Genomic DNA, 15,215 nt, shown 5'->3' with positions numbered 1-15,215 from the left:
CAAAAACTGGCTGGACGGCCGGGCCCAGAGAGTTGTGGTGAATGGAGTTCAATCCAGTTGGCGGCCGGTCACGAGTGGTGTTCCCCAGGGCTCAGTTTTGGGGCCGGTTTTGTTTAATATCTTTATTGATGATCTGGATGAGGGGATTGAGTGCACCCTCAGTAAGTTTGCAGACGACACCAAGTTGGGCGGGAGTGTTGATCTGCTCGAGGGTAGGAAGGCTCTGCAGAGGGACCTGGACAGGCTGGATTGATGGGCCCAGACCAATTGTATGAGGTTCAACAAGGCCAAGTGCCGGGTCCTGCACTTTGGCCACAACAACCCCCTGCAGCGCTACAGGCTTGGGGAAGAGTGGCTGGAAAGCTGCCTGTCGGAAAAGGACCTGGGGGTGCTGGTTGACAGCCGGCTGAACATGAGCCGGCAGTGTGCCCAGGCGGCCAAGAAGGCCAATGGCATCCTGGCCTGTATCAGAAGTAGTGTGGCCAGCAGGAGTAGGGGAGTGATCGTGCCCCTGTACTCGGCCCTGGTGAGGCCGCACCTCGAATACTGTGTTCAGTTTTGGGCCCCTCACTCCAAGAAGGACGTCGAGGTGCTGGAGCGTGTCCAGAGAAGGGCAACGAGGCTGGTGAGGGGTCTGGAGAACAAGTGTTCTGAGGAGCGGCTGAGGGAACTGGGGTTGTTTAGCCTGGAGAAGAGGAGGCTGAGGGGAGACCTCATCGCTCTCTACAACTACCTGAAAGGAGGTTGTAGCGAGGTGGGTGTTGGTCTCTTCTCCCAAGTAACAAGTGATAGGACGAGAGGAAATGGCCTCAAGTTGCGGCAGGGGAGGTTTAGATTGGATATAAGGAAAAATTTCTTTACTGAAAGAGTGGTTAAACATTGGACCAGGCTGCCCAGGGAAGTGGTTGAGTCCCCGTCCCTGGAGGTATTTAAAAGACGAGTAGATGAGGCGCTTAGGGACATGGTTTAGTGGGTGGTGGTGTTGGGTCGATGGTTGGACTGGATGATCTTAGAGGTCTTTTCCAACCTCAATGATTCTATGATTCTATGTTTAATTTACCTGTATAGATGTAGCCTAAGTGGCTAGCTCTACTTGCACAATTATGTCCACCTGGAGAGCTCATGGGTCAAGTCTTTACATTCACAACCTGTTGTCCTGGTTTCGGTTGGGATAGAGCTAATTTTCTTCCTAGTAGCTGGTACAGTGCTGTGTTTTGGATTTAGGATGACAATAATGTTGATAACACACCGATGTTTTAGTTGTTGCTAGGTAGTGTTTACACTAGTCAAGGACTTTTCAGCTTCCCATGCTCTACCGACTGAGAAGGCTGGAGGTGCACAAGAAGCTGGGAGGGGGCACAGCCAGGACAGCTGACCCCAACTGGCCAAAGGGACATTCCATACCATGGGACGTCATGCTCAGCACATAAACTGGGGGAAAGCTGGCTGGGGGGGCTGCTGCTTGGGGACTGGCTGGGCATCGGTTGGCGGGTGGTGAGCAATTGCATTGTGCATCACTTGCTTTGTATATTCTTGTTCTTGTTCTTCTTCTTATTATTATTCTTATTATTCTATTCTATTTTAATTATTAAACTGTTTTTATTTCAACCCATGAGTTTTCTCACTTTTACTCTTCCGATTCTCTCCCCCATCCCACCCGGGGGGGGGGAACAAGCGGCTGTGTGGTGCTCAGTTGCTGGCTGGGGTTAAACCACATCACCTGTCTTATAAATACTGTATCCACAAGCCATCATTGTACAGAGCAAAAAGCTACTGAGAAGATTCAGAGCTGGGTTCACTTGCAATTTCCACGTCGCTAAATCATCAAGGCCCAGGAAGACCTCTAACTGTCCTTGTGCCTTTGGCTCTTATTAAAACTGTCAGCCCAGACTTAATCTGCGCTGCAGTGTGAGGCCCCGCAGAAAGGATAGAGGAACAAGGGACCTCCGTGTTCCAAGTGCAAAGCGCTTGTTAGCCAACCAGCAGCTGCCTGCCTGACAATCATTTCGTTTCATACAGGAGCCAGTCATATCAAGTCATTTTCAGCTGCACTTTTCTTCTAGACACAGAGCAAGGAGCCCGAAATGACATATTTTGACTTACTAACCTGGTGGGATCCATGTGTGAACCACAGAAATAGGCAGAGCTCCCCGTACACTGCTGAAGTGACCCACACACAGTGGTGTGCTCTTCAAGGATTTCTTCAATATCAGAAAGACCCATCTTACACATTTTTTCCTACTAAATTCTGATGATCTTCTCATGAGGGAATGTGCTTTGCTCACGTGCTAAAATAGGGACCTGGGGTCTCTCTGCAGGCTGCAGGGCACCCAAGACATCCGCATGGTGCTGGTAGATGAGGCAGAAGGACAGACCCACTCTTTTCTGAGGCAGCAACTGGAGGTCCGGATGTCTCAGGTGGCACCAGATGTTCAACATTTAAGCATCTGAGATGGTCTCAGGTGCCTGAACCTGCACGCGAGTGTTTGGGTTGGTAGGAACAGGCAGGCAGGCAAGGCAAAGCAAGCATGTTGCCTGCATCAAATATTAAAGGCAGAAACAGTTACCTAAACACTAATGTCAGCACGGCCCACACCAACTTGCAGTCTCTGCGAAGAGCTGTAGAGAGGCAGTTTTGGACACGTGCCACTGTAATGTATTAGGAAAGCAAGGTCGTTGCTAAAAGGGCATTTGACATCCCACCCAGTAACGTATGTCTGTGGCTTTGTCCACGCAGCTGTCACTGCCCAGAGGCCTGCCTTTAATTATGGTGGGACCACTAAATAAATGTGTAAGGACTGCAGGATTTAATACATTGCATATATCTCCTTTTAATATATCTATCTAGGCAAAGATATGCAGGCAAAAATCTTGTTTTGACGTATATAGTAAAACTATGCAAAAGACCCTTAAGCGAGATGTGATTTGCTCATTTTATTAACTTGAGGGCTCTTTGAGACAGAGTTGGAGCAATGCAAAATAAGGTGGAGCTTCACCTGATACACCTATAGTAAAAGCTCTGTAACAGCTGATCCTGCAACTCTTGCATACTCAGAAGTCCCTCTGACAGCATGGCACAAAGAGAAAGGGATGTGCCCACATAATGTATTCCTGTCCACAGCCAATTTTCCATCTCCCTCTCTTATATACGGTACATACTTGTACTGAGCTGCTTTACATATGTTTCACAGCCTAAGGGGAGAGAAACCAGGGTGTCTTCCAGACTGCTAGTGCCTTCCACATTTCATCTGTGCATCGGAAAACACCTTACACGGAGGCTTGCTGCTATAAATCCCTTCACCGGGAGATGGTGCTCCTGCCCTGGGAGTCATCCCTCCCTGCAAGCCCGGACACTCCGCGGTACTCAGCATTCTGCTGATGCTCGGTCCCACTGCAGCCACCCAGCCCCTCTGCTGAGGTGGGTCTGGATGGCCCCGTGGGACGGTTTCTTCTCCTCTGAGCTTCTCATGCTACTCAACAGCTGAAGGAGAAAGACGCCCAGGGCATGACATGTCTGCAAAAATAGTTGGAAAAGGCAAGATGGAAAAGGAAAGCAGAAATTGTGGGGTTAAAATGCAGAACTGGACAGGAGGCCAGAAGATACGGTGGTGGTAAAAGGTTTATGAGCTGCTCAGTTTGCCCCATGGCCTATGCTGGTCTCTGTGGGGCCTCTTAGGTTAGGGGCATCTCTCCTAACTGCCAGGTGCCCACCCCAAATCACCCATGTCCCCTCTGTCGTGGAAGGACATACTGCCCTGGCAAGAAGGTCAAAGAGACATAGTCTTTGAAGGAAGTGATCCAGGCCATGCAAAGTTGCAATCAAATAGGACTTTGGACCACATCCTTTTCCCCACACAGACACCCACCTTCCTCCGCACCTCCTCCTCCTCAAAGCCCAGCACAGCAGCAGGCACAGAGGGGTGAAGGGAGAAAGACTGGGCTGAAGCAGAGGGGGGTGGCAGGTCTGCTCTGGCCCTCTGCATGCCTCAACTGACCCCTATGGCTCATTGGTGTTCCCAGAGTAACTGCCAAGGAAACCAAGGTTGCTACTTCCAGCTAGGTACCTTACGCTGTTAGCTGCACTTAGGTAGGGTGGATCCACCTGTTGATTCCTGCTCAAGGTGATGTTCCCAAAAGGGAGGGAAATCAGTTCTTGGGGACAGGACTTTCTTTGCCAGACCCTTGTCACTGTGAAGAACTATTGGACTGACCTTAAAGACTTCAGAGTTTAGCTCCATTTGGCTGGTCTACAGCAGAAAATAAAAGCATGGGATTAAGAGCATTGAAGTGAACAAGAGAGCAGAAGTAGCGGTCTGACAAGGAATAAACAATACTAAAGGATGGGAAGATAACCTACAGGGGAAAAAATAACCCCCACCTTCCTCCCATGTTCATAGCAGTGAATACCAGAAAGTTAGGAGTGAGCCAGAACTGAGGTTATTGGTCAGACTTTGCATTGGGATAGAGAGCAAAGGACTTGGTTTTGGTACAGAGAAATTCTCTGTCTCAAGTGGCAGAGAAGTGAGAATGGCACAACAGCCATGAGCAGCGCTGGCTGGGGAGGGATGGGGAGAGGGCAGAGAAGGGGTCTCCTGGGAATAGCTGGGAAATGGGAAGACTGGGGTGAAGTACTGTGTGCAATGGTCCCTTTCTGACGCTCCCTTGAGTGCCCACTGGCAGACACTCTCCCAGCCAGGTCTCCCCTTCAGGACTGGCTGATACCCCCAGGTCTGAGGACCCTTCGCAAAGGGGCTGGGAGTTGGAGGGCAAGAAGTTGGGGAGAAACACAATAATCTGGGAGGCAGATGAGAGAAAAAGGGACTGAGTGGAAGTCAAAAGGTGAAATATGTAAAAATAAGGAAGCATGGAGCAGAGCTTGAGGAGAGCTGCAGGAGAGCACTTCCCCTGGTGACATCTCACATGGACAGCCAGGGGTGGGGAGGCAGCTGAGGTCTTTCTGCCTGGGAAGACCAAAACCTCTGTAACAGCTGCTCAGCTGGGCTCTTCGGTTAACGCAGTAGGAATCACTTTCTGGAGGTATGGCTCTCCCTCCAGGTAACTGTTAATGGGAGGAAGGTGGTAAGTTAGATTGAGAAAGAAGCCAAAATGAAGGAAGGTGAATGCCGCCCCTTCTGACCAGACAGTAGCCTAGACTACCACCATAAGGACACCTGGAGTGAGTCATTGCCTCGATTCGGCATCTGTGGCTTGCTGCATTGACAAATTACCTGCTGACTCTGCACTTTTCAAAAAGCAAACAGGTTTTTTTTAAATTTGACTGAGCGCTCAACTGTGTTTTGACTTGCTATCTTCAGATGGCTTATGCCAGACCCTGTCGACCAGATGCTGAATAGGACAATTTTCCCCAAGGGGAAAAGTCTAATCCAAGAAGTTTTTATGTTTCCAGAAGGATTGAAGTCTCAGCAAAGCATTTCCGTAATTCTCCTGTCCCTTAGCTAGGGTATAGTGTTCAAACAGAAAGTGATGTGAGACAAGCATAGCTTTAGACATCCCAATTGCAGTGACGTAAGGTCTCTGGGCCTGAAGGAAAGCAGCCCTACGGATCTTTGAATCCATCTGATGTTTCATGCATGGAGTTTGTACCTTGATTTGTCTTATCTTTCCCAGCTATCCCCATGCAGACAATCAAGAAGAATTCAGCTTGGCTTCAGTTTAAGTAAGTTTTGGAAGGAGTTGCTGGAAGACTTGGAAAGAAAATGATGCTGTTGCTTGGTTACCTGCTGAGCTGGCCTTGTTGTCACTTGTAGCCATCTTGCTAAGAAGCCACAAGAGGCTTCTTGTGTGGTCACTACACGAAAACATACTCTTCCAAATAATCACTAGCGTCAATATTGTGACCGCTCTGAACTTGCTCAAGACTTGCAAATTTGGTTGAGCCTCACTAGCGTGGCTAATGGAAACAGCCACAAACACCTCCAATTTTGTAGTGTGGAAGGGATTTGTCACCGCAGTTTATTTTTGTTCCATCAAAAAGTCCTGATGACAGGAAAGGTGAACATCTGTGGAGGTATAGGGCTCTGGGAACATGGCTATGACACCAGGTACATGGTTATTGCTTGAGGATTTCCTTTCTGCCTCAGTTTCCTCCTTGAGAAGTGGTCTTCCACAGCTGGTGGGGTTCTGGTTAAATACCCCCTTCTTTTCTTTGCTGAAGAGCGTCTGTAGGGCAGCTCCTCCCTGGCAGGCAAGAGTCCCAGGCTGGGACCTTGCCCACAGTTGCAAAAGAGGATGCAGCTGTGGTAGGAGAGTCCACCCTGCCCAGGACTCAGCCCCATGCATGGCAATGAATCAATGCTACACACGCAAAGATCCCTGACCACAATGGGTGACGCAAGAGGGCAAGCAGGGCAGTGCTGGGGACCAAGAGAAGGAGCAGAGAGAGGGAGACTGCAACAGAGGGGATAAGCCCAAGTGTCACCCAGGCAGGAACAATTCCTTCCTGATCCTGAAAGAATCAGCATCCCCAAAATGTTCCCAGTAAAAAAACAGGCTTAGTGAGCTGACTGCCCCCTTCTTTCCAAAAACTTGCCCAGAAGGGCCTATTGGTGAAGGAAGGGAGAGACCGTGGTGGGACACGGTGTGAGCTGTTAAGGTACAGGAGTCAGGATCCCTCCTGGGCATACAGCCATTGGCTTCACGTTATTCGGGACAGGTTCTTAGGGAAAAATTAGAGGCAAATGTGGCCCTTTATCTTCATCTTAGGTTCTGACAGACTTCTTGTTCGTTTAATACTTGGTGAACAGGGTGACGGGACAGTCTCAGAACCATGTTTTTCAGTCTGTGCTGGAGGTACCCAGAGCATTTGTAAGTGTAAGAGCAAAGAGAGATGGAGCAAGCGAGCAGGGCCGGAGCCAGTGTCACCACATTGGTTGAGGGCCACCATGGGCAGGAGCACATCGCTGTACCCACAGCAATGGGGAGTACCCTCAAGAGGAACAAGTCTATTTGCTGGTGAAGCCGAACGGACATAAAATTTCCCTCGGTTATATGGGTGTTTTTTCTGTATAAACTTGCTAATTGAGTTGTAAAATAAAACTGCAGCCTTTCCTCTCCAATTTCTGCTGCTGCAGCAGCGTGCTAATTTGGTTTTGGAAGGGGGCTGGTAGAAGGTGGCTCTTTGCCAGCGTGAAATTATGCACAAAAGGTTTGCACTGTGAGAGAAGGGAGCCTGTCCTCAGAGCGGGGAAGCGCTGGGGGCAGGAGCTGCTGCGCCGCTGTGCAGGGCTGGGGCAGCTTGGGAAGGTCCTGCAGCTGGGCTGGGCTGGGCTGATGGAAATTCAAGAAAGCCCAAAAGGGTTTAGACGGAGCTGCAATGGAGAACAGATGGGAAACTCTGGGCTTGTGCACCTCGATAGATGCTGTGAGGTTGAGAGGATGGGCTGCAGGATTTCACGTCTCCCCTCCGGCACAGCCAGGCAGGATTTGCTTCTTGGGTCTGTGTACCCGTGTGTGTGTGCCAGCTGGTGCGGGCATGTGTGCCTTGTGCGTGCAGACATGTTGTACGTGTCGCTTGGGGTTGTGTGGCTATGTGCGTGCCTGTGTTTGGGTCTCCATACAGATGGTGAGGACAGGGATCTGGCTCTCATCACCCAGCAGCACATGGCTCCACCATGGGTGCGGCTGTGCACGGGGACAAGGATGGTGTGGGGCGAACTGTCACGGAGGAACCTATCAGCTGTGCCGGCTTGCACCAAGCGGGGATTTGGTCCTGCTGCCCACACTGGGGGCTGAGAAGAGGACTGATCTGGGGGTGAAAAAGTTGGGGGGAAAGAAAAATCAGAGGGCACAGCCTGGCTGTCTGTTCCATCAAAGTAATTTTAATTTTTAAAAGATATATGGAAAAAATGCAGTGACAGTTCCAGTCCCTGGCAATTTGGAGAAGCCTGGGGTTCCTCACGTGTGGCAGGTACACACACCCCAACATGCAGGAGGATGTACAGACCCGGGTGGCCCAGGGCAGGGCCCGCACTCACCATTTTTGTACCTTTCACTGTTTCCCATGAAAGTTGCTGCGTGAGAGGAATCCAGGCAGGATGCTCCAGAAACCACTGCAAGAAGCCCAGAGGTTTATAGATAGACTTGTCTGCCCATTTTCTAAAGCTCGGGCAGTCCTTCCCGTCACATCGTCCTTCCGTCCTTCTGCTGACCCCTTTGGTCCCTTCCCTGGGCAGCACTCGGAAGGGACCGCTGCCGTACAGCGTGGCGGGGGCATCAGGACCACAGTCCGGTCTGTAGGTGGAGGAGGGATTGGGAGGTGCAGGACAGGACAGGGTTTTTCAGCCTTTCCAACTTTGGGAAGGGCCACCCTAAGCGGTTAGCCCTGCTGCTGCCTGCCCCGGTGCTGTGAGGGCACCCAGCCGGGGTCCCAGCACCCTGCCCAGGGGGGAGTGGGGCACCGGGGGGTGGAAAGTCTTGCCGGATGCTTTTTTTGAAGTGACCTGTAGCATCTGAACAGCATCATGCTGGTTTTAATAGGGGGCTGACAGAAGAAAAACAGGTAATGAAGCCTTCCTCTGCCCCTTCCTCTGCCTCCTGCCCCAGCCAGGTGAGGGCTCCCGGTGGTCACTAACTGCTGGGCGGGTGGTGCCAACGGCACCCGTGCAAGGCCCCGTGCAAACCGCGCGAAGCGTGCAAACGCCGTGCAAGCCGTGCAAACACCATGCAAAGTCTGTGCAAGCGCCGTGCGAACCGCGTGAACCGTACAAACGCCATGCCAAGGTGCCATGCGAGGTGTGCGAGGTGTGCAAATGCCTTCGGGCCGGGCCATCCCGCACCGCGTGGGACGGGGATTTCTCGGGACATTGTCACGGGAGCTGCCTCTGTTGCTTTGCGCTGTGTGTACGTACTGAGCAAATCTGCTGGTTGGCATTAGAAACTCGCTCGCGATACTGTGACAAAGCACCTGTAAAATTACAGCAGAAAGAAATCCGAGAGGCTGCAGTGACAAATGCTCGTGAGAAGCGATTGTTTGGGGGGGAGAGGAAAAAAAAGCCGTGTTTGTTTTGGCAAAACACCTACATTCCTTCAAATAAATCATTGCAGCACTTGTTTTTGTATTTGCGGAGAAATCGCAACAGACATAACCAGGGACTTAAGAGACTTGAAATAACATCCTAGTAAATACCCCACTTTGTTATTTTAATCGAGACCCAAGGAAACATCTGAATTTTACCAAGGAAACCCTCCGTGCAAGGGAAAACATTAGCCCGCAGCTCGGCCGGGGCTTTGTTTTGCTCCGGTGTCGGTCTCCCGAGGCGGAATTACCGGGGCTGATGGAGGCGCGGAGCAGCGCGGAGCAGCGCGGAGCAGCGCGGAGCCCGGGCCCCCGCGGCCGCCCCGCAGCGGGTCGCTCCGCGCTCCCCCGGCCGCTCCCGGCCCGGCCCCGCCGCCCGGTACCACCCCCGCGGGCACAGCGGGGGCCTCCGACACCGGGGCGGGGGTCCCCCTCCAATATGGGGCTGGGGGTCCCGTCCAAAATGTGGAGTGGCGGTTCCTCTCTCCAAAACAGAGCCGGGGCTGCCCCGCCTCCAGTATGGGACCCGAGGTCCGCCGCCCCAATACGGGGTGGCGGGTGACCCCCCCCCCCCCAATACGGGGTGAAGGTTCCCCCTCCAATATGGGGCGGGGGGTTCCCCTTTCCGAAATATGGGCCCCCTGCAAATAGAGGTGGCGGTGTCCTCCCTCTGACCGGGGACCGAAGGCTGCCCCCCAAAATAAGGGCCGGAGGTGTCGCCCCCCCCCAAATAAGGTTGGGGTGACCCCCGCAGCACAGGGGCTACGGGACGGAGGTCTCCCCTCCAAATTAGGGGTGCGGGTGCCCCCCACCGGAGAGGCAGGCGCCCCCCGCGACGCGGGGCCGGGGGGCCAGCGGGGGGCGGGTGGGGGCCCGGGGGGGGTGTCTCACCTGCAGGCGGAGGCGGGGCGGGGACCGGGGACCGGGGCGCGGGCGGCGCTTCGGCGGGGGGGCGGGCGGCCGGCAGGGGGCGCTTCGGCGGCGGCGGGCGGCGGCGGCGGCGGCGGCGGCGGCGGCGGCGGCGGGCGAAGACGATGTTCAAAAGCGGGCGGGGAGCGGCGGCGGCAGCAGCACAGCGCCGAGCACCGGGCCGCCGCCATGCGCCTCCGCGCCGCCGCCGCCGCCCTCTGCCTCTGCCTGCTGGGCGCCTGCCGCCTCCGCCGCGGGCTGGAGGCCGCCGCCGTGCGCGGCCCGTCGGCGGCCGCTCCCCAGCGACCCTCGGCAGCCGCGCCTTCCTCCTCCTCCGCCTCCTCCTCCTCCTCCTCCGCCGCCGCCTCCCCCTTCTCCTCCCCGCCGCGGAGGGACGGGGCTCTCCGCAACGGCACCGTGGTGCCGCACCACTACATGGTGGCCCTTTACCAGCGCCTGGCCGCCCGCCGCGCACCCGGCCGCCGCGCCGACACGGTGACGGGCTTCGCGGAGCGGGCGCGCAGCGGTGAGTGCGGGACGCGCGTCCCTCCGCGCAGCGCAGAGCAGCGCCGCGCCGCGCCGCGCAGCGCAACGCCCGCAGTGAGGCAGGGGAGCCGGGGACGGGCTGCCCCGCCGGGACCCCGCCGTCGGGCGGGAGGGATGTGGATGGGTTCGGGGATGAGGATGGGGCTTGTGCATGGGCTTGGGGATGGAGACGGGCTTGTGCATGGGTGTGGGGATCGGGCTTCTGCATGGGTTTGGGGATGGAGACGGGGTTGTGCACTACTTTGAGCATGGGTTTGGGGACGTGGTTGCACGCGGAGATGGAGCTTGCACGTTGCTCTGAGCGCGGAGTTGTGCCTGGGATGGGGTTGTGCGTGGTTGTGCGTGGGGATGGGGCTTGCGCGTTGGTTGGGGAATGGGGCTGTGCATTGGTTTGAGCACGGAGTGGTTGCATGGGATGGGGTAGCGCATGGGGATGCAGATGAAGCTTAACGGGGTAGGGGCCGTGCAGCAGTTGTTTGACGGGAATGGAGCTGTGCATGAGTTCGAGCACGGGGAATGGGGATGAGGACGGGGTGGGAAAGGGGCTGTTTGTGGGCGTGGGGTTGGGGTCGCGATGGGGATAGCGAAGGGGTTGTGCCTGGAGCTGGGGAAAAGGGTTGCCGAGGGAGATAAGTATGGGACTGTGCGTGAGCATGGGGTCGGGGATGGCGATGGGGTTGCGCATGCAGTCGGGGTCGAGGATGACGCTCGGGGCTGGGGATGCTGTTGGGGACGGGGTGCGAGGTGCAGCCCAGCCGAGACGGGGCGGGCAGGGGTGCGGGCAGCTCTCGGGACCTCCCGCCACCCGATGCGCTGCCCGGCAGCGGGGGCCGGGGCGTGCGGCGCAGTTTGGGGGCAGCTTCTCCGTGCAGCATCCCCGGGACCGGGAGGGAGAAGCCCCGCCAGAGCCTTTGCAGCCCGAAAAACTCCCTGGGGCACCGCGACGGGCCGGGACGGGGAGGGAGCGCGGCCGCGCTCCCTCCCCGTCCCGGCCCGTCGCGGTGCCCCGTGGGGGGCGGCTCAGCCCCGGGCTGCCGCGGCGCTCCGAAACCGGCTGAGCTCGGCATCGCGGTCCCCTTCTCCCTCTTCCCCCCTCTTTCGCCCCCTTCATACCCGCGGATCTAATGATAATAATCAAATAAACACGTGTACGCACTTAACGATATATTTTTATATACATATGTATATATATACATTGCGTCCTGCCGGCGAAGTTCGCTCGGCTGGGGGAAAAAAAAAAAAAACATCCCGATCGAATAAAATGAAAAGACAAGCTGAAAAGCAGCCCCAGCCTCCTCCCGTGCCTGTCGCCGGCTGCCCCGGGGTGGGAGAGCCGCGGCTGGCGGTGCGGAGCCCCCCGAAGCCTCCCGCACCCCATCCCCAAACCCATACACAAGCCCCATCCCCAAACCCGAACCCAGCAGGGGCCGTATCCTGCCGGCAGCCTTTGCAAGGGAGATTTTTTGCTGAAAGCTGGTGGGGAAACGGCGGGAGAGCGAGGCGGGACAGGGGGAGAATGCTCCGATGGGAGGGTGGGCAGTGCCCGGCTTGGGAGAGCCGGGCGAAAACTGAGCCACAGGTCCTGGGAAGTTCCAGCGCAAAACGAAACCAGATGAACTGTTCAAAGGGATCTCCTTATCGGCTCCTCGCCGGAATTTTAGATCGGCTTTTAAAATAATAATAGTAATAGTAATGATGATCATGATGATGATGATGATAATAATAATAACAAATGACGGGGAGAGAAATCTTTCCACCCGGAGGGCGGTGCAGGCTGCAGCCCGGCGGCGCTGCCCGCGGGAGTGGGCTGCAGTGTGGGGGCGTCGGGCTGGGCTCTGCCGGCAGCGGGTCGGGGGGCTCGGGCACAGCAGCAATGTTTGCAGCATGACCAGATCAGGTTTCTTGTTAGAGAGTGGGAAAATAAAAAACAACCCTCCCGGAACTCATTCAGCTCTTCTCCCCTACCCCACCTCCTTTGTTTTTTTTTTTTTTTAAATTCACATCGAGTATATTTAATCAGTGCCAGAAACTGCACAAGTCTGTGTTTGCGCTTTGGATCCACCGAAAATAGTGACGAATTCAAGCTGGGCTCACTTTCAGCTTCTGTGAGGAGTGCCTCTATCAGACACCCCAAGGCACAGCGTCTGCGTCCCTGACGTGTGTGCCTGTGCCTGCCTGCGAGGGAAAATGAGATTTTTCACAGCATTTTATTTGGCATGGCTGGGGCTGGGGGAACGACGACACTTAGGGCAGAAGAAATCAGTGACAACCTGCTGATTGGGGATGGGACTGTGCCGCACAGGTTCAGATGCGGCTTTCCATGCCAAAACTGTGATGCAGGATAGCGGTGCAGCTGGGGGCACTGAAGCACCTGGGAGGAGGCAGAGAAGCCACCTCGGGATGCCGGGAAGAGTGCTGATAGAAGCCGCTTGTTTGAATTGATTCCTCCCTCCTTCTCCGCCTTCTCCTCCAGGTTTTTTTTTGGTGCCTCCAGCCAGGGTGACGCTCCTGGATGCAGGGCACACAGGCTGTGTCCCCGCTGGGATGCTCAGCGAGCATTGCTGCAAGGCAATGATCTCCCCCATTAGCTCTGTGTCCCTTGCGCCTCCGTAATAAGAGCTTGGCTTCAGCTTCCTGGGTTGGTTTTTTTTTCCCCTTTTTTTTTTATTTTTTGTTTTATCTCTTCCAGATGCCTCCCCGTCCGCCCCCGAGCAGCGATACCTCTTTGACATCTCCAGCCTGCCTGAGGCGGAGGAGGTGATGGGCGCGGAGCTGCGGGTCCTGCGTGCCCTCCCCGAAAACCGGAGCTTGGCCCTGTCCCCTGAAGGCACCTTCCACCACCTCCTCCTCTCCACCTGCCCAAGCTGGGATGGCGAGGAGCCCCGGCTGCTGGACTCCAGGGCTGCAGACATTTTGGATGCAGGCTCCTCCAGATGGGAGGTGTTTGATGTCTGGGAAGCCCTGCGGGATGGGAGGGAGAGATCTCCCTCTGGCAAGCTGCTGTGCTTCTTGCTGAGGATCGTCTCGGATCAGTCGGGGCGGCTCCTGCCCCCCCGGCAGCTGGGGTTCAGCAAGCCCCGGCCGCAGCCCCATGAGCGAGCCCTGCTCGTGGCCTTCTCCCGCACCCAGAGGAAGGAGAACCTCTTCAGGGAGATCCGGGATAAGATCAAGGCCCTGGGCAGCCCCCCCTTCCTGGAGCCCCCCGATCCCGGCCAGGAGGCACACCCCAAGCGGAGGAAGAGACGGACCACCATCGCCGCCCGGTCTGGGGGCAGAGGCCACGGGAAGAAGGCGAAGACCCGCTGCAGCAGGAAGCCCCTGCACGTGAACTTCAAGGAGCTGGGCTGGGATGACTGGATAATCGCCCCCCTGGATTATGAGGCGTATCATTGTGAGGGGGTCTGCGACTTCCCTCTGCGCTCCCACCTGGAGCCTACCAACCATGCCATCATCCAGACCCTGATGAACTCCATGGATCCGGAGTCCACCCCCCCCAGCTGCTGCGTGCCCTCCAAGCTCAGCCCCATCAGCATCCTCTACATAGACTCCGGGAACAATGTGGTTTACAAACAGTACGAGGACATGGTCGTGGAGACGTGCGGCTGCAGGTAGCAATTTCTGCAGCTCTTTCCCTCCCCACCCTGCCCTGCCCCGCTCAGCAGCCCTGCCCCATTTTATATATATAAATATAAATATATATATATATAAAATATATATATATACACACACACATTTTGATGTGTGCCGTTCCAAAAGCCAAGCTCAGAGCAGGTGTCCCCTGCCTTCCCAGGGTCACACTGGGCATGAGCCTGGGAGGGATGGGGGGTACCCCCCAAGACAGCGAGGCTGTAGATTGGCCCCCCCCAGGCCCTCCCAAAGAAAGAACGACCCCCACCACCCATGCTGGGTTTTCTGGGGCTCAGCCAGCGATGATGCACTGTGGCGGGAGGCTGGGCTCCCCGCTCGGAGCTGTCCCCATCTCCGTGCCTTGTCTGCTCCCCCCTGGGGAGGGGGGGGCACACAGCCCGGCAGAGCCCCCAGGGGATGCTGGCTCAGCCTCCGAGCTCTGCCTGATCTGCTTGGTTTGCCCAAGCCGAGCTGACATCTTCTTTCCCAAAGGTTTTGGAAAATGTCTGGCCAAAATTGTCTCGGTGGGGGAGGCGACCTGGGGGGGGGGATGGACCAGTGGCTGCAGCGCGGAGGGGTCGGGCCAGCATCTCCCTCGGGCTGCGGTGGTGGGACGGAGGGGAGGTGGGAATGCTCTTTTCTTTGAGTTAAAGGAGTTTTTCTGTCTGCCTTCAAATCACTGCCCTGGGTTTGCTGGGGGGAAAACGAGGGATCCTCAGGAGAAGGCAGGGGGTGGAGAACCCGTGGCCATGGGAGGTTGAAATCATTTGGTCCAGGCCCGTTTGCAGTGCAGAGAGATTTGTGAGTCTGCCGTTGGGGACAGGAAGGATGGTCCCCATAACTGGAGGCTAAAGCGAGAGTCAGGTCTGAAGTAGAGCTCGTGCTCTCGATGGAGATGGGAACAGCCCTGCGAGGTGTTAGGTGGGGATGTCATGGCTCTGCGTGGTCTGAAGCGCTGGCACGGGCACTGCCACCCTTTGCCGATGTCCTGCAGGAGGTACCAGCCGGTGGGTCCCCTCCCTTTCCTGCACAAAACCCCATTTCCAAGGCACACTGGGCACCCAGTGTTGAGCCCGTGAGTCACACAGCCGTCCCCAGT

At 56.0% G+C, this 15,215-nt stretch overlaps 1 protein-coding gene across 1 annotated transcript; it reads left to right on the top strand.

The window, feature by feature from the left end:
• The first annotated feature begins 10,132 nt into the window (after nt 1-10,132).
• GDF7 (growth differentiation factor 7) lies at nt 10,133-14,101 on the top strand. The gene is made up of 2 exons (XM_076335424.1): nt 10,133-10,469; nt 13,179-14,101. The coding sequence occupies exons 1-2, from the start codon at nt 10,133-10,135 to the stop codon at nt 14,099-14,101; spliced, it is 1,260 nt and encodes a 419-aa protein (XP_076191539.1).
• The last annotated feature ends 1,114 nt before the right edge of the window (nt 14,102-15,215 follow it).

The sequence above is a fragment of the Aptenodytes patagonicus genome, chromosome 3 (assembly GCF_965638725.1).
Source record: "Aptenodytes patagonicus chromosome 3, bAptPat1.pri.cur, whole genome shotgun sequence".
Classification (NCBI taxonomy): Eukaryota; Metazoa; Chordata; class Aves; order Sphenisciformes; family Spheniscidae; genus Aptenodytes; species Aptenodytes patagonicus.
Note: the sequence above shows the minus strand (reverse complement) of the source record. Positions and strands in the feature narration are given on the sequence as shown.